At 42.2% G+C, this 26,741-nt stretch overlaps 1 protein-coding gene across 1 annotated transcript in view; it reads right to left on the reverse strand.

The window, feature by feature from the left end:
- Positions 1-26,741, reverse strand: part of LOC117654779 (sodium channel protein type 5 subunit alpha-like) — an 82,143-nt gene that overhangs the window by 12,680 nt on the left and 42,722 nt on the right. Inside the window, exons 15-24 of the mRNA XM_087893691.1 lie at positions 25,871-26,109; positions 23,084-23,296; positions 22,087-22,440; positions 20,364-20,783; positions 18,889-19,008; positions 15,143-15,266; positions 12,198-12,352; positions 9,049-9,222; positions 7,312-7,434; positions 440-721 (exon numbers count right to left, since the gene is read on the reverse strand). Of these exons, the coding sequence (XP_087749817.1) occupies positions 440-721; positions 7,312-7,434; positions 9,049-9,222; positions 12,198-12,352; positions 15,143-15,266; positions 18,889-19,008; positions 20,364-20,783; positions 22,087-22,440; positions 23,084-23,296; positions 25,871-26,109 (2,204 nt within the window). The remainder of the gene's footprint in view (positions 1-439; positions 722-7,311; positions 7,435-9,048; positions 9,223-12,197; positions 12,353-15,142; positions 15,267-18,888; positions 19,009-20,363; positions 20,784-22,086; positions 22,441-23,083; positions 23,297-25,870; positions 26,110-26,741) is intronic.

Here is a 26,741-nt window from a genome sequence, read left to right on the forward strand (position 1 = left end):
ACAAATGCAGAAGATGCTGACTTTTTAGCTTAGACCCTGGGCTGTCCAAGCTTGGCAACTTTAAGACTTGTGGACTTCAACTCCCAGAATTTTGATCACATGATCCTGGGGATTCTGGGGCAGTCATTAAGTGCAAGGACCAATTGTGTATACTTTTATTATAATATTAAGATTGAAGTCTATTTTCCGGTAGGATCCAAGTTTGATGCATTCACCACAAAGAATATTAGTGTATGATGAAAAATCATGTTTGGGACTGTTGAATGACCACTCATCTACTTCTAAAACTTTCATGAAGAATGAAAAGCAGAGTACAAATAAGCATGTAACTAAATTATGGCTGAGACAGGAGGATAAATCTGCAAGAGGTCAGGTAAGACAGGGTAGTTGTATGTGTGTGTATGAAAGAGAGAAAGATCACACAAATTCTCAAACCTACCACTTGAAGAAGAGCCAAATAGCCCAGGCCAACATTATCAAAATTCACTTTAACGGTGGTCCAATACAGTTGTCCCGTGCTGTTTTTATTCTTGCAATCTGACTTGCGAAAAATAACGCTTTCATTGATAACGCTATTTGTTTCAGTCCGGTTAATGCATTTTCCAAATTTTCCGGCAAACAGGCTGACTCCAACAATGCTAAAGATGAGCCAAAAAATCAGGCAGACAAGCAGCACATTCATAATGGAAGGAATGGCTCCAAGCAAGGCATTGACTACCACCTGCAATGCAAAAAGGGAGGGAGGGAGGGAGGAAGGATGGGAAGAGAGGAGGGGAGGGAGGGAGGGGAGGGGAGGAGGGAAGGGCAGGGCAGGGGGAGGAAAAGAGGGAGGGTAGAGGCAGGAAGGGAAGGGAGGGAGGGAGGGAAAGGAGAGGAAGGGAGGAAGGATGGGAAGAGAGAGGAGGAAAGGGAGGAGAGGGGAGCGGAGGGGAGGGAAGGAGGGAAGGGCAGGGCAGGGGATGGAAAGGAAGGGAGAGAGGCAGGAAGGGAAGGGAGGGAGGAAGAGGGGTGGGCGGAGGGGAAGAGAGGGGAGGGTGGGAGGGAGGAGGGGAGGGGAGGGGGAGAAGTGGGAGGGTGGGAGGGAGGAGGGAGGGAGGGAGGAGGGGAGGAGAGAGGAAGGAGGGGAGGGGGAGAAGTAGGAGGGTGGGAGGGAGGAGGGGAGAGGAGGGAGGGAGGGAGGAGGGGAGGAGGGGAAGAGAGGGGAGGGGAGGGAGGAGAGGAGGGGAGGAGGGAGGAGGGGAAGAGAGGGAAGGGTGGGAGAGAGGAGGGAAGGGAGGAAGAGGGAAGGTGAAGAGGGATGGATGGAAGGAAGGAAGGAAGGAAGAAAATTGGAACTTTTAAATGAATGCATCTTTTAATTGCAATAACTGTAAATCTAAATCCTCTATTACCAAGATTTTTTAGAAAAGAAATATTATTAAAATTCAGCTTTAAAAAATCCTATTCATCGTTCTTTTAAAGATGTACAGTAGGTATCACCTTTGTTAGGGAATTGTGCAGCAGGTATCCAAATGAAGTCAGAGATGCTGCAATGAACTTGTAGTTTTATATAAATGTATATTTTACATCAATATATGCCGCGAACAAGATAGTCAGGCAAAGAGGAGCATCATGAGGTAAATCGCAGCTCCCACAGAAGAAAAAAAGGTGGGAGGGAAAGGAAAACTCCCCCTCCACACCCACAGCAACCAATCACAGCGCAGATTGCCTCACGCAGGACCCAGCCCTCTCCCATCAATCAACTCTAACGGTGTTTTGTGGCTCATTGTATGACCCCATTGCTCCAGCTACTAAATTTAAATCTCTTAAGAACTTTCCAACTGAAACATCCCCAAACTGTTTCCACTTTCACCATCTGTCACATAGTGACTGCCTGAAATAATGACAGATCCCCTCCACAGAATAGAATAGAATAGAACAGAACAGAACAGAACAGAACAGAACAGAACAGAACAGAACAGAACAGAATAGAATAGAATAGAGTTGGAAGAGACCTTGGAGGTCTTCTAGTCCAACCCCTTGCTTAGGCAAGAAACCCTATACCAGTGATGGCTAACCTTTTCTGGACCAAGTGCCCAAAGCACATGTGTGCCTGCGCAAATGCGCGCTTGTTCACCCAAACCTCCAAAAAGCAACCCGCACACAGGCCCCCTCAGACGCCCCGCATCCCCACGCATGCACAGCAAAGACCTGACGACCAGCTGTGGGGCATGCATGCATGCGTGGCGGAGCTGAACTGGGGCGACAGCTCATGTGCCCACAGAGAGGGTGCTACGTGTCACCTGTGGCACGCGGGCCATAGGTTCACCATCACAGCCCTATACCATTTCAGACAAATGGCACTCTGATCTCTTCTTGAAAACCTCCAGTAATGGAGCACCCATGGCTTCTGGAAACAAGTCATTCCATTAATTAATTATTCTCATGGTTAGGAAATTTGACCTTGGTTCTAAGTTGCTTCTCTCCTTGATTAGTTTCCATCCATTGCTTCTTGTCCTTTTTTCAGATGCTTTGGAGAATAGCTTGATTCCCTCTTCTTTGTGGCAACCCCTGAGATATTGGAAGACTGCTATCATATCTCCCCTAGTCCTTCTTCTCACTAGACTAGACATACCCAATTCCTGCAACCATTCTTCATATGTTTATTTATTGTTTGTTTATTTATTTATTGGTTCGATTTATATGCCGCCCTTCTCTGGAGACTCAGGGCGGCTTACAATGCGTTAAGCAATAGCCTTCATACTTTTGTATATACCTACTGTCTGGGTGTAGCAGAGTTGGCCATTGTGAGAAACATAATACACGTAGTCCTCGACTTACAACCATAATTGAACCCAAAATTTCTCTTACTAAGTGAGACAGTTGTTAATGAATTTTGCCTCGTTCTACGAGTTTTCTTGCCACAGCTGTTAAATGAATCACTGCAAGTTCTTAAATTAGACACACAGTTGTTAAGTGAATCTGGCTTCCCCACTGACTTTGCTCATCAGAAGGTCACAAAAGGGGATCACCCCGGGACACTGCAACAGTCATAACTGTGAGCCTGTTGCCAAGTGCCTGAAATTTGATCACATGACCATGGGAATGCCGCAACAGTCATAAGTGCGAAAAATAGCTTTTTTCAGTGCCGTTGTAACTTCAAACGATCACTAAATGATAAGTTGATGACTACCTGTACAGGTCTATGATGGGCTTGTCCTGGTCTAGTATAGGTAGTCCTTGAGTAAATAAAATTCTTCTCTTGATAGGACCAAATTAGTATTTTTCAACGCTGGCAACTTTTAAGATGTGTGAACTTCAACTCCCAGAATTCTCCAGCCAGCATCAATGAAGTCCCCACATCTTATTGTTGCTATTTTGAAAAAAAACTGGATTAAACCATGAATGGGGGAAGATCTCCCATAGAGGATTGCCTCAAATTGAAAGAGAGGTTCAGACACATTTCAGAATACTTACTTCAGCAGCATCACTAATTTCCATGCTCTGATAGAAAGGGTACATTAACTTTTCTGTACTCAAATATTATAGAGAGAGGATCATATCTGAAGTAGCCTCATTGCCTGGACCACTTTAAAATAATTACTTTAAGGATTGCAGCCTTTAGTTTCCATGTGCGACATCATTTACTCTGGCAGAGTTCATGATCTCTGTTAGCACTTTTGATTCTCTACTCTGTTCGGGCTAAATTGCTTTAGCTCAGTTATTATATACATGAACATAATCTCGTATCCATCAAACCAGGGTGACCTCTGAGGCCAAGGGCTCCCAATTAAGTATAAAATAGATTTAAGGTATCATGATGAGCTTTAAAATTTCTCTGTGGTTTGTTTATTTAAATTATTCATTGAACAAACACTGATGAAATAAGATATTACCTTTTATACAGATAGTATAATTTACTAGAAAGCTATTTAATGTAAGAGAAAAATATACACGTAGTCCTCATTTAATGGCTGCTAGTTCAGTGACTATTCAATGTTACGATGGTGCTGAATGATGGGATTTATGACTGGATCTGGAAGTTGCAGTTCTCCCAGTGTCCCTGTGGTCACGTGGTCGTGACTGAGGTGACCAGTGCACAATTATAATGGTTACAGGTCACATGATCATAATTTCCAATCTTTACTGCCGGCTTCCAACAAGTAAAATCCTGTCAATGGGGAAGCCTGCAGGATGTTGCAAACTAGGGTCACATGACATTGCACTTAATAAACATGTGGGTTTCTTCCTGTCAATGGGGAAGCCAGCAGGAAGTTGCAAGCTAGGGTCACATGACATCCTACTTAACAACAATTGCAACAGGAACTGCCATAATAAGTCAGCATGTTGAGATGTCTTCAATTTACAACCATTTTGCTTAGCAAAAAAAAAAACTGCCAGTCATGTTGTGGTTAGTAAAAGGATTACTCCTCTCCTCTCGTACACAAAGAGCTTGTGGCTTATTCCATTGCATTTTATCAATAGTAGGAAAAAATAACTCGTGGCAATGCAATACGGTTTCAACGTTTTTCTAAGTTCAGTTATGGATTTAGTATACATATTCAACATCACTTGCTTATCCCTATTTGTAAGTAAACTGTAAGTAAACTATGGTTACGAGATTATGAGCAGGATTAGTGTCTAATTCCACAAAATATATCTAGAATGGGAAATTCACCCGTATTGTAACTAGCATTGTCATCTTCGTTAATGTCATGGCGATTTGTCAGGGGGGTTCCACAGAGACTACTGTATATTGGGATATATCAGAGGCATATCCTCTTAGCAATTTGGAATTGAACTATTAAACATGCAAGTAATCAAAAACAGCTCCTTGGAATATATATCAAAAGCAACCGCAAACTAGAAGAGATAAGGGAAAATCACAGCACTCTGTTGCTGATCTCAGTGGAGATGTTCTGATGCCGTTTTAATTCATGGTGTTAATCAGTCTCATGTTCACTGTCTTCTGACATGATAAATATTCAAAATATTCAAAGTAATTGGAAAAAAATGGAATGAATATTGAAGATTTCTTTCCTGCATGCTCCATTGCGGCATACCCCATTTCTTCTAGAAAGCCTGACAAAGTAAATCAGACTAAGAAACCAATATCATGTACTTTTAATTGTAACCTTACAAGTCTGAACAAGCAAAACTCTCTTCTGTGGAGATTCTCAGTCATCTAGGTCATAGTCTCCCAAAGATGCTTTTTTTTCAAAAGGCAACTGGACTTTCTTTCTTTTTCCTGGAAGATGTGTCACTTCTCATTCAAGGAGCTTCTTCAATTCTTCAGAACTGAAGAAGCTTCTTGGATGAGAAACGAAACATCAGAGCGGAACAGAACAATAAAGTTGGAAGGGACCTTATACTATTCCAGACGTTCTTTGGGCTTTATGGGTTGGATACACACAATCATAGAAAGAATAACAGAATAACAGAGCAGAATAACAAAGTTGGAAGGCACCTTAGAGGTCTTCTAGTCCAACCAAGTGATGGGATTCAAATTTTTTAACAACTAGTTCTGTGGGTATGGCTTATTTGGGGGCGTGGCTTGGTGGTCATGTGACCAGGTGGCCGTGGCTATGTGCATAGGGTCTACTCAGAGGGCTGAAGAAAGTCATTTCTGTCCGGTCCTCGCACTTTTGACCAGTCCTTGCACTTATGACCATCCTCACATTTATGCCTGTTGCAGTATTCTTAACAACCATGTCACTCATTTCACAACTGCTTCTCTTCACCACGGTGACAAGATAGGGCGCAAAACGTAAAGTGTGAGGACAGTCATAAGTGTGAGGACCGGTCAAAAGTGCAAGGACCGGTCAAAAATAACTTTTTCAGCCCTCTGAGTAGTCCCTATGCACATAGGGACTACCCACAGAGCTGAAAAAAGTTATTTCTGACAGTTCCTCATACTTTTGACCAGTCCTTGCACTTATGACCGGTCATCATTTATGCCTGTTGCAGCATTCTTAACTGTGTCACTCATTTCACAACTGCGGTACTTCATGTGACCGGGTGAGCATGTCCAGGTGGTCATGTGACATCGCTTCTTTGTCCTAATGACAGTTTGCTGCAACAGTTGTAAGTGTGAAAAACGGTCATAAGTCACTTTTTTCAGTGCCATTGTAACTGTTGTAAATCAAGGATTATCTGTACAAAAATACAAAAAGCTTCTTTGCTTGCAAAAAGCTGCCCTAAATACCAATCATTAGATTAGAAATACCTACAAACTGGAGTTACAAATCAGGCAGGGTGCCAGAGCACCTTGAGGAATTAAAATAGTTAAAACGCAGTGATAACTATCAGCAGCCAACTCTTGCTCATAAAGTGAAACCCTTTAGCAGAGAGGTCATTTAAGCTCTCCAGAATGAAGCCAAGGAGCAAACAGAGTAGCTGTTGCTTGTTAAACCAATTACCAGAACAAATAGACACAGAAACTAGTCGGATTTCCGAAACTGCTTCTTTTCAGGAACAGAGATTAACATTTTTCCTTCCAAACAAAGCTGAACTGGGAAAATTATTCCAATAAACACAGGATTAAACATCACCAAGCACAGAATTAAACTTCAGCAAAAACCAGTTTTAGACCAAACGTCAGAAAGGATATGTAAACTCACTTTTGAATGTCAATCTTTCTAGCTAGCCAAGAAGCCTTGCTGAATGTCACTCATCTTGGTTCCTTGTCATTAAAAGCTTCTGCTTCGTTATCCAATTATTTCTTCGAACTGCTGATCATTGCATCCTGGCTGGAAGAACTCCAACAGGGGAGTATTTCCTTTCAACAATGGTGTAAACAACTTAAAACAACCCTTCCCCTTTAAGAAAGTCAAGCAAAAAAAACAAAACAAAACAAAACTCCGAGAAGCTCCGGAACCAGAATTGACAGTAAGTCTAAGCATACTGCCAAGGGTTAATGGAGAGGCAGTTTCTATAAGCAGGGCAATAAAGATTAGGCTAGGAAACACCAGAATGTTGTAATTCCTTACAGGATTAACCCTGTAAAGCGGAAAAAAGCAAAAGGAGATTTCTTCTAACAACCGGTTCACTGAACTGCTTAACTACTTAACAACCAGTTCTACAAAATCCCACCACTGAGTCCAACCGACTGCTCAAACAGGAGATCCAATAAGATTCCGGACAAAGTGGCTGTTCAATCTCTTCTTTAAAAGGATATGATCAAAGCTCTATCTAATCATTTTTTTAATGTGTGCTGCATTTATAAGATTAATCGCCCTTTAGGGAAATCTCTGCTCTGATCCTCCGATCATCTCACATTTGTAGCAATAATTCTGAAGCTGCTTTAAAAAAAGCGGTGGTTTTCATCCTTACCCGCATCCCTTCAAATCGAGACAGGGCTCTTAGCGGTCGCAAAGCTCGCAATGTACGGAGAGATTTCATGGGCACCATCTCCGATTTTCCAAGCAAAGGTGCTATAAGAGTTATCAGGGAGATCTAAAAGAGAAAGTAGGACGATGAATTGAAAAGCGTTACTGCATGCTTTCAATTTACCATACATTTTGCCTCCTTCGGGGCTAAGGATACACCAACCCAATACTTTTCTGCATAACTATTAAAAGGAGGCACCTTGAAAGGGTACAGTACGATTTGAATTTTTCAAAATATGGAGAATGGACCAATGAGATATTATCTAATATTTCTCCAATCTTGCATTAGTAATTTAGCATGAATATCCAGACTTGTGAGTATTCTGCTGTACAGATAGATGAGTTTTACCCAATTTTATGAACTTTTAGCCATGGTTCTTACTGCAGTTGTTTTTATTTATTTATTTTTATTTATTTATTTTATTTTGTCGACTACATATTAGATAATATATATAAGTATACGCATGAATTGAATACATAAAATGAATGCAATTAAAGGGAACATTAGGACAGGGATGGTAGGCACGCTGGTGCTCATATGTATGCCCCTTACAGACCTCTTAGGAATGGGGTGAGGTCAACAGTAGACAGTCTAAAGTTAAAATTGGGGGGGATTTCGGATTGTTGTGCAGTCATTAAGCAAATCCAGCTTCCCCAAATAACTTTACTTGCCAGAAGCTGACTGGAAAGATCACAAATGGTGATCGCCTGATCTCCAAGACATTGCAACCATGATAAATACTAAGTTGCTAAGCACCCAAATGTTGATCGTGTGACTGTGGGGACGTACAACAGCTCTAAGTGTAAAGACCATTAGTGACTTTTTTCAGTGCTGTTGTAACTTGAAACAATCGCTAAACAAATTGTAAGTTGAGGAGCATTTGTATTCTATTACGCATTTGATCAGCTTTTTCATTCAACTGCCTAGATGGCAAAATAGCTAAAAGATGTCCTAATCTTCAAACTTGGTTTGGTTTGGGTGGTTTCAGTGGAGAATTCAGCCAAGGATCCATATTAATTAACAGGTGATTGGAATTCACAGTTCTGTTACCCTTCTCCTAGTGGGAATTTCAATCATCTTGGGCCCCATGGCCAAGAAAAGAACCAGATTTTTAGAGTTTTTCTGAAGGTCAGGAGGGTTGGGGCCAATTGTTTGTCATGCAAGATCCTTCTAGAAGTGCTACAGTGGAAGAGACGTGCCTCCTGGGTCCCACCAGATGGCACTCCTTCTCCTTTCTTCATGTCAGGCATCATTTTGTACAGTACATCATTATACATCTCAATCACTCTCAGCCCAGTTGCCTGTCTTCAAATTTAAGCAGTCCCAAACTTGTAAAAATGTTCCTTCTCTTCGCTCTTCCTCCTCCTCCCCCCCTTCCTCTTTTTCCTCCTCCCCCTCTTCTTCTTCCAAACTATACAGAGAATTCCACACAAGGCTGCATCATAGATTACAATGAGGGCAGTTTTATTTCCGATCCCTTTCCATCCATCTCATGGAATTGTCTTTTTCCAGATCTATGCTCTGAGTGCCTTAAGCATGAATATGAATTATGCTATGCTTTAATATGTGGGCCATCTAAGCTGAAATCTTCAGTGTGTTGGTTCCATTGTCCCAAGATTTTGGCAAACATGCTCACTTGGAAAGCAATGAGATCCATTCCATTTCAGTTGCAATACTTACATCTACAATCAGGAAATCAAGCCAGCACCAAGCATTGGTGAAATATTTGTGGAATCCATAAGCCACCCATTTCAGCAACATCTCTAAGACAAATATGTAGGTGAAGATTTTGTCAGCATAATCCAGCATGGTTTTAATATTCCTCCTTTCGCTCAAGTAAATGTCTTCAAATGCCTGAGATAAGAATGAATATATGAGTATTATATCTGCAGAATGTTATTAAATGTATTATTAAATTTACTATTTTTCTTATACATCTTCCTATCCCTTCCTCTTCCTTTCTCTCTCCTTTCTCCCTCCATCTCCCCACTCCCTCTCTCTTCCTCCCCCCCCCCCACACACATATACATGCTGCTGGAACATTAGACATAATGCAAGGAAGGTATACCAAATATAAATAGAAAGTCCATGAAAAATCAGGGTGAAAAAATGGGATCTGTGAAATTTCTAACTTTTTTTAAATAAACTCCCTTTATGTTTTCGTCTGATCACAGCAATTTTTTCTCTTTGTTGTTGCTTTAGCTACTATTTTAACCCACTTTCCTTTTCCATTCTATGTCTCAGTGTTATCAGGCAATTAAGGATCTTGTAATACATATGATGATATACCAAAACCAATCAAATCTGACAACTTGGTTAGTCTAGAATTACGGATGCCTGTAAGATCCTCCAAGTCTAAATTTCTCCCCAATGCAGGCAGTCCTCAGCTGATGACGACGTTTGGGATGAAATTTCAATGTCCAAGTGATCTGATTGTTAAGGAAATCATGCAACTGCTAAGTGTAAGTGTTCAATTATTAAGTGAATCCGGAACTCCCCCCTTGTCAGCTGGGAAAATCACAAGCTGCAATAACATGGAGCCTGGATGCTACAACTGTTTTAAATATAAGCCAATTGCCAAGCACCCACATTGCCATTGTTTGAGCCTGGGAATCAGTGATGGGTTGCCCCCGGTTCACATTGGTTCTATAGAACCGGTAGTAAAACTGGCGGGAGGCTCCACCCACTGATCCTGATGTCATCAAAACGCTTCTGCACTTGTGCAGAAGAGCACGCGTGTGTGCAAGTAAAGTGAGTGCGCGCGCGGCTCCGTTACAAACCGGTAGTAAAGGTAAGTAGAACCCACCCCTGATGCAGGGGTGAAATGTAAAATGTGTTACTACTGGTTCTGTGGGCGTGGCTTGGTGGGGGGGTGGTAAGGTAAAGAGGTAAGGTAAAGAGCCTTGGTAGTACAGTGGTCTAAGGCACCCTGTTATTAAGCTGGTTATTAAGACCAGCTGCCTGCAATTACTGCAGGTTCGAATCTCACCAAGGCTCAAGGTTGACTCAGCCTTCCATCCTTTCTAAGGTAGGTAAATTGAGGACCCAGTTGTGGGGGCAATAAGCTGACTTTGTATAAATATACAAAAGGATGAAGGCTATTGCTGAGCACATTGTAAGCCGCCCTGAGTCTCCAGATAAGGGCGGCATATAAATCAAATAAAAATAATAATAATAATAATAATGTGACTGGGTGGGCGTGGCCAACTTTTTTTAAAAAAAAACTTTTCAAAGCATTTTTTCTAATGCTTTGAAAAGCCTCTGGCGATCAGGCAACTCAGCTGGGGTCGTCAGAGACTTTTCAAAGCATTTTTTTTACCACCTCTTTGGCCAAGAGGTTGCAGAAAAAAATGCTTTGAAAAGCCTCTGAGGATCCCAGCTGAGCTGCGCAATCATCAGAGGCTTTTTTTTTTTTACTTTTAAAAGCATTTTTTCGTCGGAAGAGATTGTAGAAAAAATGCTTTTAAAAGTTTTTTTAAAAAAGCCTCTGATGATCGTGCGACTCACCTGAGCGGGGGGGGCAGGGATTTTTGCTACCGGTTCTCCAAACCACCTGCCGCCATCGCTACCGGATCGGGCGATCCGGTCCGAACCGTGAGCATTTCACCCCTGCCCTGATGGGAATGCTGCAATGGTTATAACTTTGAGGAAGGGTCATAAGTCCCTTTTTTCAGCACCTCTGAACTGTTGTTAAATGAATGATCATAAATCAAGGACTATCTGTGCTGTTTTCAAATTATCTTTCTATGATTCCAGAAAGATTCTACTCTGCTGGCAAAGATGGGACAATCTGCCATTTTTGTCACATTGTAGACATAGTTTTCAGAACCATGAAGAATGATCCAAGAGAGATTCAGTTTTCAGTTGCAGCTATCATCCATTCCCCCACCCCCACCCCCATTGACTATTAATAAGGTGCTGAAGCAAATCCTGAACACTGATGAAATGAAAAAAGTCCATTTTGATATGATTCAAATAAGTGATAGCACAAAAATCTCAAAACTAATCAGATTTAAAAGCAGACTAGGAAGGAAGCAGGTATATAAATGGTTTCCCATGAAAACTTGATTAGACATTCAACCAGATCCCCAAAACAATGAGCTTTATTTTGAAAGAATTATAGAATGGATAGGGTGAGATCCAAACCGCTATGTTATTCCTAAAAAGTAGATCAGTGATGGATCAGATTTATAACAAAGCTAACTGCTCTCCTTTTGTTTACAGGTAGTCCTCAACTTATGACCACAAGTGAACCCAAAATGTATGTTGCTAAATGAAATCATTAAGTGAGTTTAGTCCCATTTTATGACCTTTCTTGCCACAGTTGTTAAGCGAATCCCTGCAGTTGTAAAGTGAGTAACACGGTTGTTAAGCGAATCTGGTTTCCCCATTGATTTTGCTTGTCACAAAAGGGGATCACATGACTTCAGGACACTGCAACTGTCATAAATACAGTCAGTTGCCAAGCATCTGAATTATGCTCACATAATCATGGGGTGTTGCAATGGTTGTATAAGTGTGAAAAACAATCATAAGTCACTTTTTCCAGTGCCGTTATAACTTTGAGCAGCCACTAAACAAACTGTTATAAGTTGAGGTGTTTCTCAATTTGGTGTTTCTCAATTTCAACATCTTTAAGATGTGTGGACTTCAACTCCTACAATTTCCCAGCTAGTATGCTGGCTGGAGAATTGTGGGAGTTGAAATCCTTGCATTTTAAAGCTGTCAAGGTTGAGAAACCATGTTCCACATTGTTCCTTATTGGAAATGACAATGTACTTTCCTTTCTTGTCCTACAGTTAATGTTAAAGAAAAAAGAATTAACATACCAGCGCTCCACTACTTAACAAAATCATGAACACAATGAAGCTTTCAAACCAGTTGTGTTCCACAATTTGGTAACATGTCTTTCTTAAATTCCACCATGTTTTCCCTGGAAACTTTGTAGTATTCACGGAACACCAAGGATAACGGCGAACACATCCTGAAAGAGTCACAATGCAAAGTTACAATGCAAAATTACTGCACAAAGGCAATTCTCCTGAACAGGTTAATAGTATTTTTTTTAGCTCCTGTCTTTCAAGATGCTTGGTGAAGCTCTCTGAGAAACCACGACTAATCTAGTTGGCCATACTGTCTGAGATGATGAAAGCCATCATTTCTGGATGAAGAAGTGTTCAAAAGCAATTGTAGCTTGAATTAAGGGGTGGGGGGGACTTATAAAATTCATAGGGTTCCACGTGGTCCTCAACTTACAACCAGAACTGACCCCAACATTTCCATTTGCAGTTGTTAAGTGAGTTTTGCCTCGTTTTATGACATTTTTGCCACAGTTATTAAATGAATCATGTACTCATTAAGCAAATCTGGTTTCTACCATTGACTTTGCTTATCGGAAGCCAGCTGGGAAAGCTGCAAAAGGGGATTGCATGATCCTGGGATCTGGCAACCGTCATAAATACATGCCTATTGCCAAGCACCAGAATTTTGACCACATGATCATGGGAATTCTGCAACTGTAAATGTGAAAAACAGTCAGGTCGCTGTTTTCAGTGCCACTGTAACTTTAAATGATCATTATATGAACGGTTGTAAGCCAAGGCCTACTATAATACCTTACTATAGTTCAAAATCAAATATGTATCTTCAGAAAAGTTGATGAGATTATATTAGATTTTTTTTAAAAAAAAGGTGGAAAAAATTGGATGAACTTGGCGATATACCTGCCAAGGTGCTTTTTCAAGAGGCAACTTGGACTTTCTTCGTTTCTCCTTGAAGGCATTTCACTTCTCATCCAAGAAGCTTCTTCAGTTCTGACTGTCTGGGCTGTCAGAACTGAAGAGGTTTCTTGGATGAGAAGCAAAATGTCTTCAAAGAAAAACCAAGAAAGTCCATTTACCTTTTGAGAAAGCACCTTTGGGACTGTTGTGGCTCCGTTACCTGAGCCTGTGTCATCGGCAGGAGAGGACTCCGAGAGTGAAGGAGAGGAGTTGGCAAGGCCTCCCTCTCCAGGACCCTCCTCTCTGGCAATGCCTTCGGTGTCTGCCGAAGGGCAAGAGATAGGGCTGGGGCCAAGCACGTCCACGCAGCCACAGGTGGACAGTGATGAGAGTAATGTTTCTTGGCTGGATCCTCGACAGCGTCGCAGAGATAAGTGCGCACAACAGAAGAAAAGGTGTGCCCGAGATTAGGCTGAGTCACTGGACCACACCCCACAGGGTATAAAAGGGAGTGTGGTGGCCAGTCAAGCCTTGTGACGAACAAAGCTGAAAGCTTCCACGCCATTCTGCATTGCCAGACTTTTGCTATAGACTTTGCTGGATTATATTTGGACTTAAGTTACTCTGTAATTATTGAACATTTTACTTTGATGTACCAGAAGCGGAGAGACGTTATCTCTTCGTGAGTAATAAACTCTTGGCAGGCAGCTACTAGGTTGCTGCCAAGTTCCGTTATCATAAGGAAAAGGATTTTGTCGGCTGGCTTGGTTTTTAACTCTTGGACGTCTGTTGGTGTGTGTGTATGTGAGACGGGGACAGAACAGGGACTACCATGACCTGGATGACTGAAAATCTCCATAGACATCTACCATCTTAGGGTTAGAAGTAAGAAGAATCATGTAAATTAAGTCAAAGACAAAATACCGTGTTTCCCCGAAAATAAGACTGGGTCTTATATTAATTTTTGTCCCAAAAGATGCATTAGGGCTTATTTTCTGGTTAGGTCTTATTTTGGGAGGAAATACAGTACTAAATGCACCCATCTGGCTGACAATCTTAACCGGGGCTTATTTTGGGGGGGGGTAGAGCTTATATTATGAGCATCCTGAAAAATCATGCTAGGACCTATTTTCTAGTTGGGTCTTATTTTCGGGGAAACAGGGTAGTGTTAAGATGTGTTAAAGGCTTGTTGGGAAGAAGCAAGTCAGTTACTATAAATTCTTAAGTTTTAAAGTCAGAATTTCTCTCATCCCATCTAAGATGCATGGATCTTTGGACTGGCAGAAGAGAAATCAGCTGTGCAGTCCTTGAAGAAATTGGATATAATTTTCAAAGAGCCACACTTTAAAAGAAATTCGAAGTGGGCCATTTGGATGATGCTCCTGTGAATCCGTATATCAAAACCTGAATGACGGTGGGTGTGGGATCATGAATGAAGCCTTGCCCCTTAAAATGTAGAGGATCCTTGAGTTATGACTATAATGGAGCCTGCCCATCACCATCATACTGTAAGTCATGATAGTCATAACTTAGGTTGTCATGTAACCAGACCTATTTTTACAATCTTTTTTTGCAGAGATCATTAACATCACAGTCCTAAAGTGACCGCCACAGTAGTTAACTCAATGTTGCAGTCATTAAGGGAATCAATTATTTCCCATCAGGCTTTTTTTTTTTTTTTTTTGCCTGAAGTAAATGCCAATTTTTGGCAAAAAAATATTGTAAAACATACTGGGGCATTGCAAAGGGGTGTAAATCTGGACCAGTTATTGAGTGTCTGAAGTGTGGTCATGTTACTGGCAGGAGGGCAGCCATCAGAACTTCGGAAGTGGGTCAAAAGCATCATGAGAGATTTGTTTTAAGTTCAAATGGTTGCTAGGCGTCCGGTCATAAATTGAGGACTACCTGTACATATGAACATACATGAGAGGTGGGGATTCAATTACAAATGTCATGCTCACCATCCTGTAGATTCTGACACACAGACCCACATATATCCCTGGTGACATCCTTACAATTATTATATGATATAAATCTGTCAAGGGGCTCCTTACTTTCTGGGAAACAATTATCTGGCTGCTTGAAATCCTCATCGAGCTCAGAGTTGTTCTTCACGAATTCATCTGGGTCTGTCAGATCCACAGTGCTGCCTTCTGAACAACTGGTTGAGTCGGCATTCTACAAAATCAAAAAGATAGGCCAAATGTTTCCATTGGGTCAGATGTCCCTCGGCATTTCTAGATCAAATGCTTAGAGAAGGCACTACCATTTTTTAAACACGGAATGGTAGAATCGGGGTTCTGCGATGATCTGGACTCAAATGGCAAAAGTAATTTGAAGAATGTAAGACTTTAAAACAGGGATCAGCAACCCGCAGCTCTGGAGCCACATGTGGCTCTTTCATCCCTCTGCTGTGGCTCCCTGTCGCTCAAAATATATGTCACAACCGCCAATGTGCGACACGGCCAGCATATGATTTATTTATTTTATTTTTATTTTATTTCGAATTTATATACCGCACCTTCTCTCGAGGGACTCAGGGCGGTGTACAGCCAGATAAAAACATACAATATAAACATTAAAAGCAATTAAAAAGATATATATTAATTTGGCCCCAATTTAAAATAACAAACCAATTTAAAAAATTTAAAAAAATATATATTAAGCCAGCCCGGCTTGCTGAAAAAAGAAGGTTTTAAGGGCATGGCGGAAGGCACCGAGGTCTTGGATTCTCCTTATCTCAGGGGGCAGCTGGTTCCAGAGGGTAGGTGCCCCCACAGAGAAGGCCCTCCCCCTCGGGGTCACCAGCCTACACTGTTTGGCTGATGGCACCCCGAGAAGGCCCTCTCTGTGGGAGTGCACAGGTCGGTGGGAGGTCATCAGGGGTGGCCTGGGGTGGAGATGTACAGCTGGGTGTCATCAGCGTACTGATGGTACTTCATCCCAAAGCCACAGATGATCCACCCAGCGGCTTCACATAAATGTTGAACAGAAGGGGCGAGAGGACCGACCCCTGAGGCACTCCACAAATATTGAGCTTTTCGACCCCCGGTAGGCCAAGCACGGATAAATCCAAGAAAAGAAAAGTTTCAGAAGAAAACAGAACGTTTAATTCAACTACATATGCTACTTTTGTGGCTGCTCAGGAAATAGTCAGGCACGGGAAGGGTTTTGTGGCTCCCGGTGTTTTCTTTTCTGTGGGAAACGGGTCCAAATGGCTCTTTGAGTGTTTAAGGTTGCCAACCCTTGCTTTAAACCAAACCAGATGTGTTCTTTTCTCAAAGGCCATTGCCAGATCACAGAACATATCCATGGATATGTTAGGCAGATTTTGATCTCAGCACAATCTTAGTTAATACAGGTAGTCCTTGATTTACAACAGTTCATTTAGTGACTGTTCAAAGTTACAAGGGCACTGAAAAAAAGTGACTTACAATTGTTTTTCACACTTATGGCTGTTGCAACATCCACATGGTCACATGATCAAAATTCAGCTTGGCAAGTGACTCATATTTATGTCAGTTGCAGCATCCCAGGGTCATGTGATCCCCACTTGTGACCATCTGACAAACAAAGTCAATGGGGAAGCCAGATTCATTTAACAACTAACCTGAGAACTGCATGATTCAATTAGCAACTGTAGCAAGAAGTGTCATAAAATGGGGCAAAATTCACTTAACCACTGTCTCACTTAGAAACAGAAATTTTGGGCTCAATTCTGGTCGTAAGTTGAGGACCAGGGGTGAAATGCTCCCGGTTCAGACCGGATCACCCGATCCGGTAGCGATGGCGGCGGGTGGTTCGGAGAAAATCTCTGCTCTCCCCCCATGCTCAGCTGAGCTGCACAATCATCAGAGCCTTTTTTTTTTCTTTTAAAAATATTTTAAAAGTTAAAAAAAAAGTTGGCCACACCCACCCAATCACATTACTCCCCCCCACCAAGCCACGCCCACAGAACCGGTAGTAACAAATTTTACATTTCACCACTGTTGAGGACTATCTGAAAATTCCCCTTGAGATTGAATTAAGCCCCTGAAACAGTCTCCTTTAACTATCGGGGTTCTGATTTGTTACTGAACAGATAGTCCTCAACTTATGATCATAATTGGGAAAAGGAATTTATGTTGCTAAGCAAAGAGGTTGTTCAGTGATTTGTGCCTGAATTTATTATCTTTTTTGCCACAGTCGTTAAGCAAACCACTGTAATTAAGCGAATCATGCGGTTGTTAAGCAAATCTGCCTAACTCCCATTGACTTGGCTTGTCAGAAGCAGGCTGGGAAGGTTGCAAATGGGGGATCACATGACCCCAGGATGCTGTCAATACCTTGCATGTCAGTTGCCAAATCTGAATGTTGATCACATGTTTATGGGGATGTTGCAATGGTCATAAGTCCTATTTTTAACACCATTGTAACTTCAAGTGGTTGCTAAACAAATGGTTGTAAGTCGAGGACTGCCGGTATTCCTTTTCAGCTAACTCATTTCAAAATCACTTGGTTCTGTACCGTTGTGGTTATCATCATTATCAGTGGTGGGTTCCAACTGGTGTTACCACTGGTTCTCTTCGCGCACACGCTTTGCGCGTGATCGCCGCACGCATGCTTGCTTTGCTCACATGTGCTCCGCGCAAGCGCGTTATGTTTCCGGCGCATTAGGTTTCCAGCTGAGGTGTGGTAATCCACTCTGCCACGCCTATCAGCTGGGCTAAAAAACAAGAAATAAAGGTAGGAATAAAGCGTGGCGTGGCGGGAGGGCCCATCTCCCAGTCAAAGAGAACCGGTTCGGTGACGTCACATCATCACCACTACCGGCTCGGCCAAACCGGGCCAAACCGGGAGCAACCCACTACTGATTATTATCCTCATTTATTAGCTTTATTTAGACACCAGCATGTCAGTAGAAGTTCCAGGCTCAACCCTTTCTATATCGAGCTAGTCCTCGATTTATGACCACAACTGAGCCCAAAATTTCTGTTGCTGAGCCAGACAGTTGTTAAGTGAATTTTACCCCATTTGACGAGCTTTCTTGCCACAATTGTTAAGTGAATCACTGTAAATGTTAAGTTAATAACATGGTTGTTAAATGAATCTGGCTTGCCCATCGACCTTGCCTGCCAGTAGGTTGCAAAAGGTGACCAGATAACTCTAGAACGCTGCAACCGTTATAAATACGAGCCAGTTGCCAAGCATCTGAATTTTTGATCACATGACCATGGGGATGCTGCAATGGGTGTAAGTGTGAAAAATGTTTGTAAGTCAGTTTCTTCCAGTGATGCCGTTAACTTCAAACGGTCACTAAAATGAACTGTTGTAAGTTGAGGATGTACAGGTAGATAAAATGGGCTGAAAAAGATTGAGCAGCTGAGTTCCCCCAGATAATTCCCATATGGGAGGATAAAAGATCAGGTGCAGATGTGAAGGTTGATTTTTTTTTTTTTAATTTGATTTATATGCCGCCCTTCTCCGGAGACTCAGGGCGGCTTACAGTGCGTTAAGCAATAGCCTTCATACTTTTGTATATTTTATACAAAGTCAGCTTATTGCCCCCACAAACTGGGTCCTCAATTAAATTGATTTAAGCCTATATGCAGGAATCTTCCTAAGGAACCCCCTGCTAGGGGTTAAATGGAATTCAAGGGAAGTTGGACTTAGTCCACTTGCGGCTATGTAGAGATTCTAGGCTGATTCCTCTTTTGACTCCGCCCCCAGATTCTGTCACTCCTCCACCTACCTCTGAACTTTATCAATATATCACATTGGCAACATTTTTCTTGGCTGTTGTTTGGGGAGTGGTATTTACCGCTTTTTCCTTGGACAGCGAGGATCCATTTCTTTCTTCAGGGATAGAAATTTCTGATGTCCGGCTCCAGACTTCACAGCTTTTGGCCTTTTCTCCCCTCAAGCGCAACTGGTTTTCCTGCTGAAAATCACAACAGTTGGGATTCAAAATGACTTTATTAAGCCTTGGTTGCTTTGGCTACCAATATGGCCGCCACAATCACATGATCCATGGCACGCCTCTCTTTTGCAGGTGCCAACTCTACAGATGCCCCTGCCCAGAGTTTAAAAAACAGGATTCTGACCAAATTTATTTGTCTTCTTTTCCATATACAGGTAGTCCTCAACTTACAACCATTTGATTAGTCACCGTTAGAAGTTACAATGGCACTCAAAAAGTGACTTATGGGCACTTTTCACACTTACGACTGTTGCAGCATCCTCATAGTTACAGGATCAAAATTCAGATGCTGGCAACTGGTTCATATCTATGATAGTTGCAGTGTCCTGGGTCACGTGATCGCCTTTTGTGACCTTCTGAGAAGCAATCTCAGATTCACTTAACAACTATGTTACTAACTTAACAGTGTTTCACCTAACCACTGTGACAGGAAAGGTCGTAAAATAGGGCAAAACTCACTTAACTGTCTTGCTAAGCAATGGAAATTTTGGGCCCAGTTGTGATCATAAGTCAAGGACTATCTATACCATTTTCCCATAAATATGCTCACACCTGAACCTTCCGTCCAGGGATATTGACAGAAAGGGAACCAAAAACAATCCCACGAAAAGGCTTTAATCCCATAGTTGTGGCTGCATTTTTATTTTTCCCGACACGCCTGCAGATATGTTGCAGCTGCTTATCCAAGAAAGAAGTTTTATTTATTAAATGTATATGCCATCCATCTCACTATTATAGTCACCCTGAGAGGCCTACAAAATGATTAAAGAATGATACAATATGTTATACACATCTTCCTATAATTTATTCACCAGCATTTCTGCCGACAGACCTGGGTAGATATTCTGCAGGGAAATAGTTATACATTTTAACTCTTTTGTCAGATGCCAGATTTGCCATGTCTGACAATAATTTTGTCTTCAGGTAAGTAGCAAAGCCAGATCTTGATGAATCAGTCCTGACTCTCTAGTGTTTTTTGCAACCTGTGCAACATTAAAAAGTTTGGACTTCAACTGCCAGAAATCCCCACAAAACATGCTTGCTGGGGAATTCTGTGAGTTGAAGTCCATACACCTTAGAGCTGCCAAGGTTGAGAAACACTGCTCTCAGGGAAATAACTAATAAAAAACAACTTCTTGGAATCAAGCTCAATTCTGATGATTTCAGGGACCCGTCATAGCTATCCTTACATGGTGAGCCATTGTCTTCTTCAAAGACGTGGTTTCAATTTCTTCACTAAGGAATCTCCTGTAGATCTCCTACTGACTCAGCCTGACCTTGTAATCTGCTGAGATGACCCAAATCTAGCTTCTAACCTGCTTCGTGCACTCTGTCTCCACGACTGAGCCCAGATCTTCTGAGGCGTCGCTATCAGTTTCCACATGAGCAATCGGAACACAGACAAACACATTGGGATTGGAGATGAAGTCATCTTGGTTGTTCTTCTCACTCACTCGGGGGCTGCTGTGACCCTCTTTGGAATTATGACCATCGCTTCTCAGTTCTACCTCACTTTTCTCCAAGTCACATTTTACTTTCTTGGTGGCTGCTTTCCTCTTCCATCCCAGCGCTCGGAAGAAAATGCTCAACGTGGCCTGTTTTGCAACATGAAGCCCTCTGTGGATCCTAGCAAAGGCAATCTTCAAGTTGTTGGTCTCCCTGTCATCTTCTGGGAGCTGATTGAGATTATCAGTACTGAAGGAATTCAGCAGAAGGGCGATGAACAAATTGAGAACCTCAGAGGAAGGAGAAAGCAAAAAGTTAATAGATGCAACTTATTGGATGGATGGATGGATGGATGGATGGATGGATGGATGGATGGACGGACAGATGGATGATAGATTAGATAGGATAGGATAGGATAGGATAGGATAGGATAGGATAGGATAGGATAGGATAGGATAGGATAGGATAGGATAGGATAGGATAGGATAGGATAGGATAGAGAGAGAGAGAGAGAGATACCGCAGATAGATATGTATGTATGTATGTATGTATGTATGTATGTATGGATGGATGGATGGATGGACGGATGGATGGATGACAGATTAGATAGGATAGGATAGGATAGGATAGGATAGATAGATAGATAGATAGATAGATAGATAGATAGATAGATAGATAGATAGATAGATATGGATGGACAGACGGAAGGATGGATGGATGGATGGATGGATGGACAGATAGATAGATAGATAGATATCGTAGATAGATATGGATGGATGGATGGATGGATGGATGGATGGATGGACAGATGGATGATAGATTAGATAGGATAGGATAGGATAGGATAGGATAGGATAGGATAGGATAGGATAGGATAGGATAGGATAGGATAGGATAGATAGATAGAGAGAGAGAGAGAGAGATACCGCAGATAGATATGGATGGATGGATGGATGGATGGATGGATGGATGGATGGACGGATGGATGACAGATTAGATAGGATAGGATAGGATAGGATAGGATAGGATAGGATAGGATAGGATAGGATAGGATAGGATAGGATAGATAGATAGATAGATAGATAGATAGATAGATAGATAGATAGATAGATAGATAGATAGATAGATAGATAGATAGATAGATAGATATGGATGGATGGATGGATGGATGGACAGATGGAGGGATGGATGGATGATAGATTAGATAGATAGATAGATAGATAGATAGATAGATAGATAGATAGATAGATAGATAGATAGATAGATAGATAGATAGATAGATAGATAGATAGATGATAGATAGATAGGGATGGATGGATGGATGGATGGATGGATGGATGGATGGATGGATGGATGGGCTGACTGATGGATGGACGGATGATAGATTTGATAGATAGATAGATAGATAGATAGATAGATAGATAGATAGATAGATAGATAGATAGATAGATAGATAGATAGATAGATAGATAACAGATGATAGAGTAGATAGATATTGTTGATAAATAATAGATGAGATAGACAGATGATAGATAGGATAGACAGACAGACAGACAGACAGTAAAGAGAAGAAGGAAGCTCAGGAAGACTCACCACTAAATTCCCAATCACCATCACCATCACAAAGACCAGCAGGCACAGGGACCGCTCAGCTACCACCATGCAGTGCCACATGGTCTCAATCCATTCCCCACACAGGATTCGGAAGATAATGAGGAAAGAATGAAAAAAATCCTCCATGTGCCAGCGCAGTTTGCAAGCGGGATCTAACTTCTTGCAGGAGATTTTATAACTGCTCCCAAACAGTTGCATCCCAAATACAGCAAAAATAAAGACGATAATAGCCAGGACCAGGGTGAGGTTGCCCAGAGCATCCACTGAATTTAAGATGATTTTTATGAGGGTATTTAAGGTGGGCCAAGACTTTGCCAGCTTGAAGACTCTCATCTGTTGAAGACAAAAAAATCAAATCAGTTTCAAATCGGTTTTAACAATAACAGAACGATTTGTCAGGTTCTAGGTTCAAAGGTAGCTAAGGGAAGCGAGAGGTCAAAAAAGGTGAGAAAAAAAGCCACAATCAAGACTCCCTTTCATTAAACATTCCTCCCATCTCTGTCAGTGATCCGTAAATTGAAAATATTGTCCATTTACTGGTGGTAGTCCTCAACTTACAACAGTTCATTTAGTGACCGTTCAAAATTACAACAGCACTGAAAAAAGTGATTTATGACTATCTGTTTTTCACAGTTTTTCACAGTTATGACCTTTGCAACCTCCCCGTGGTCATGTGATCAAAATTCAGGCACTTGGCAACTGACTCATATTTATGACAGTTCCAGTGTCACCCGGTCACGTTTTACGACCTTCTGACAAGCAAAGTCAACAGAGAAGCCAGATTCAGTTAGCAACCGGGCTACTAACTTATCAACTGCAGTGATTCACTTAAACAACTGAGGCAAGAAAGATCGTCATGGAAATGGAGAAAAACTCACTTAACAAATGTCTCACTTAACAACATAAATTTTGGACTCGGTTGTGGTTGTAAGTCGAGGACTACCTATAGCTCCGAAGCCACAGAACAAACAGTTACCAGCCTCAAGGTTCTCAGGACAGAAAAGCTGCCCTTTTTCCCGCCTTTCTTTCCTTTCTTGTTCTCTTTCGTCTCGGTAGACGTGCTCAGCTCAATTATGCTGATCAGGACAATCACGCTGTCAAAGACATTTGAGCGCTGCTGAAAATAATGGTAAGGGTCCATGGCGATGATTTTCAGGATCATTTCTGCCGTGAAAATCGCGGTGAAAATCTGTCAGATTTAGAGAAAGAAGAAACAGAAGAGTCAGTCCTGAGGAAAATGAGGGCTGCTTCATGTTTACTACATGTTTATTCTGTCTTCATTACTTTATTAAGTAACTCAAGATGGTGGACATACCTAAAACTCCTCCTTCCTCTTCTTTTTCCCACAACAACCATCCTGCGAGGTGGTTGGGCTGAGGGAGAGTGTCTGGCTTACCCAACTCGCTTTCATGCCTAAGACAGGACTAGAACTCTCCGTCTCCTGGTGATTGGCCTAAAGTCATCCAGTCGGCTTTCATTCCTAAGGCAGGACTAGAACTCTCAGTCTCCTGGGCCTTTACCAATAGAACAAACTGACTCTCTCTGTCTTCCATATATTCAGTTCAGCCTTTGTTTGTCACAGTCATGTGATCTGAGAGGGTATTCAGCCGGTTCGGAATGGTTTACCTGAACTGGTAGCTGAAATTGCGGGTGAGCCCGCCCATCTGCCCTAGGTCTATACCAGGGGTCAGCAACCTTAAACACTCCAAAAACCACAAAGATCCTAATCGGAAGCCCCCATTCAATTCTGGAGCCGACCGGAAGTCCGGTTCCCCCATCATAGTCTCCTCCTAGCGCGGCGTCCTTTTTCCTCTGCTGACTGGAAGTCCAATTCCTCCCACCATAGAGTGTCCTCCTAGCACGGCGTCCTTTTTCCTCTGCCGACTGGAAGTCCAATTCCTCCCACCATAGAGTGTCCTCCTAGCACAGCATCCTTTTTCCTCTGCCGACTGGAAGTTGGTTCCCCCATCATAGAGTTTCCTCCTAGCACAGCGTCCTTTTTCCTCTGCCGACTGGAAGTCGGTTCCCCCACCATAGAGTCTCCTCCTAGCACAGCGTCCTTTTTCTTCTACCTGTCCTAACCGAAAGCCCTATCAATTGTGGAGCTTACCAGCAACAGGGAGCCACAGCAGAGGGATGAAAGAGCCACATGCAGCTCCAGAGCCACAGGTTGCTGACCCCTGGTCTATACCATCCTATTTAGACATGGTTTTGAAGCTGGGCACATGCACGGAAGGTGCGCACACAAGCAAAGCGCATGCGCAGAAGGTCGAACGCATGCACGGAAGGCAGATGCGTGTGCGAACTGGGAGCGCGCGAACTGGGCACGCACATGCACAGCGAACCGGTAGTAACATCATCTGAAACCCACCGCTGCATGTAATCCATGATTGGTTGTGTTCTGTCCCCAACCCCACGCACACACACCAACAGACGTTCAGGAGTTAAAGACCAAACCAAGTTCCTTATGATAACGGAACTTGGCAACAACCTTGGCTGCCTGCCAAGAGTTTATTATTTACAAAGAGGAGAGACAACTTCTCCCCACTTCTGATACATCAAAGGAAAGCAGCAGGGGTTGGGGACAGAACACAAAGGAAAGCAGCTACAATCAAATCCAGAGATAATCCAGTCTTAAAGCAAAAGTCCGGCAATACAGAATGGTGTGGAAGCTTTCAGCTTTGTTCGTCACAAGGTTTGACTGGCCACCATGCTCCCTTTTATATCCTGTGGGGTGTGGTCCAGTGACTCAGCCTAATCTCGGGCACGTCCTTTCTTCTGTTGTGCGCGCTTATCTCTGCGACGCTGGCGTGGGTCCAGCCAAGACTCATTACCCTCATCACTGTCCATCTGTGGCTGCGTGGACGTGGCTGGCCCTGGCCCTATCTCTTGCCCTTTGACGGACACCGAAGGCATTGCCAGAGAGGAGGGTCCTGGAGAGGGAGGCCTTGCCAACTCCTCCCCTTCACTCTCGGAGTCCTCTCCTGACGATGACACAGGCTCCGGTAACGGAGCCACAACAGGTTGTTTTATTATTATCAATTCAAACAAAGGGAAGAGTCAACAGGAAGATTAAAAGTAAAGATGGCAGCTTTCACCACACAATCAAAGACTTGCCACCTTTTTATCAATACAGGTAGTCCTCGATTTACAACAGTTCGTTTAGAGACTATTCAAAGTTACAGTGGCACTGAAAAAAATGACTGACCATTTTTCATACTTACAACCTTTGTAGCATCCTCATGATCATGTGATCAAAATCCAGATGCTTGGCTGTGTCCCAAGATCATGTGATCACTTTTTGTGACCTTCTGATAAGCAAAGTCAATGGGGCAGCCACATTTACTTAACAACCGTGTTACTAACTGCAGTGATTCATTTAACAACTTTGGCAAGAAAGGTCACAAATGGGGCAAAACTCACTTAACACAAATGTCTCACTTAACAACAGAAATGTTGGGCTCAGTTGTGGTCGTAAGTCAAGGACTACCTGTATAGCAACATGTTTAATATTTTTAAACAAGACCTCCCATCTTGCAACTGCAACATTGGTCAGCTGACAGTAAATTAAGATTCTCAAAAATAATTAGCAAAGAAGTTGCAACAGCAATCAGTATACCATGTACCAAAGATCCAAAGATATCCTTTTGTGTTTCAAATTTAAAAAAAGGAAATCTATAGAGATCTCCTAATACTCCAGCCAAAGAGATTGACCATATTTTTAGCATTTTATGGATATAAAATAGGGGTAGGATTTGCTTACCATGTTACCACTTGAAAGAGCTTGTTCAAACTGGGGGGTCATTTTGTAGTGGTCCAAGGCCATGAAAAGAGTGTTCATCACAATGCAAAGTGTAATGATGAGATCGGTAAAGGGATCCATTACAATCACACCCACTTTCTTCTTTATTTTCTGCCACAGAGGGCAACAATTCCAGATAAAATACTTGCGAGCTAACTTGTTCAAGAAGCGAGGCCATTTTCGATCTGATTCTTCAAGCTCTAAACAAGGAGAGGAGGAGGAGGAGGAGGAGGAGGAGGAGGAGGAGGAGGAGGAGGAGGAGGAGGAGGAGGAGGAGGAGGAGGAGAAGAAGAAGAAGAAGAAGAAGAAGAAGGAGGAGGAGGAGGAGGAGGAGGAGGAGGAGGAGGAGGAGGAGGAGGAGGAGGAGGAGGAGGAGGAGGAGGAGGAGGAGGAGGAGGAGGAGGAGGAGAAGAAGAAGAAGAAGAAGAAGAAGAAGAAGAAGAAGAAGAAGAAGAAGAAGAAGAAGAAGAAGAAGAAGAAGAAGAAGAAGAAGAAGAAGAAGAAGAAGAAGAAGAAGAAGAAGAAGAAGAAGAAGAAGAAGAAGAAGAAGAAGAAGAAGAAGTTACTGACCTACTCATTTAACATTTTGGTATGGCCCAACCTTTTAACTTTGGTTGAGAATGTACAAAATGTATTCCTTTTTTTTTTTTTTACTTCTCTTCAGCTCATTCCCTGAAAAGATCCAATAATCTCTGATGAAATTCTGACATTAGATAAAACATGTTAATTAACTTCAATAATTGTAGGAAATTGAATGGTTAGAAATCAAGCTGTTTTATTTTTCAGCTGCTGTTCTTTGTGTCTTTTAAGAAACACTTTTGATTGCAAATCC

This window comes from Pantherophis guttatus, chromosome 4 (assembly GCF_059756535.1).
Source record: "Pantherophis guttatus breed Tessera chromosome 4, ASM5975653v1, whole genome shotgun sequence".
In the NCBI taxonomy this organism is placed as follows: Eukaryota; Metazoa; Chordata; class Lepidosauria; order Squamata; family Colubridae; genus Pantherophis; species Pantherophis guttatus.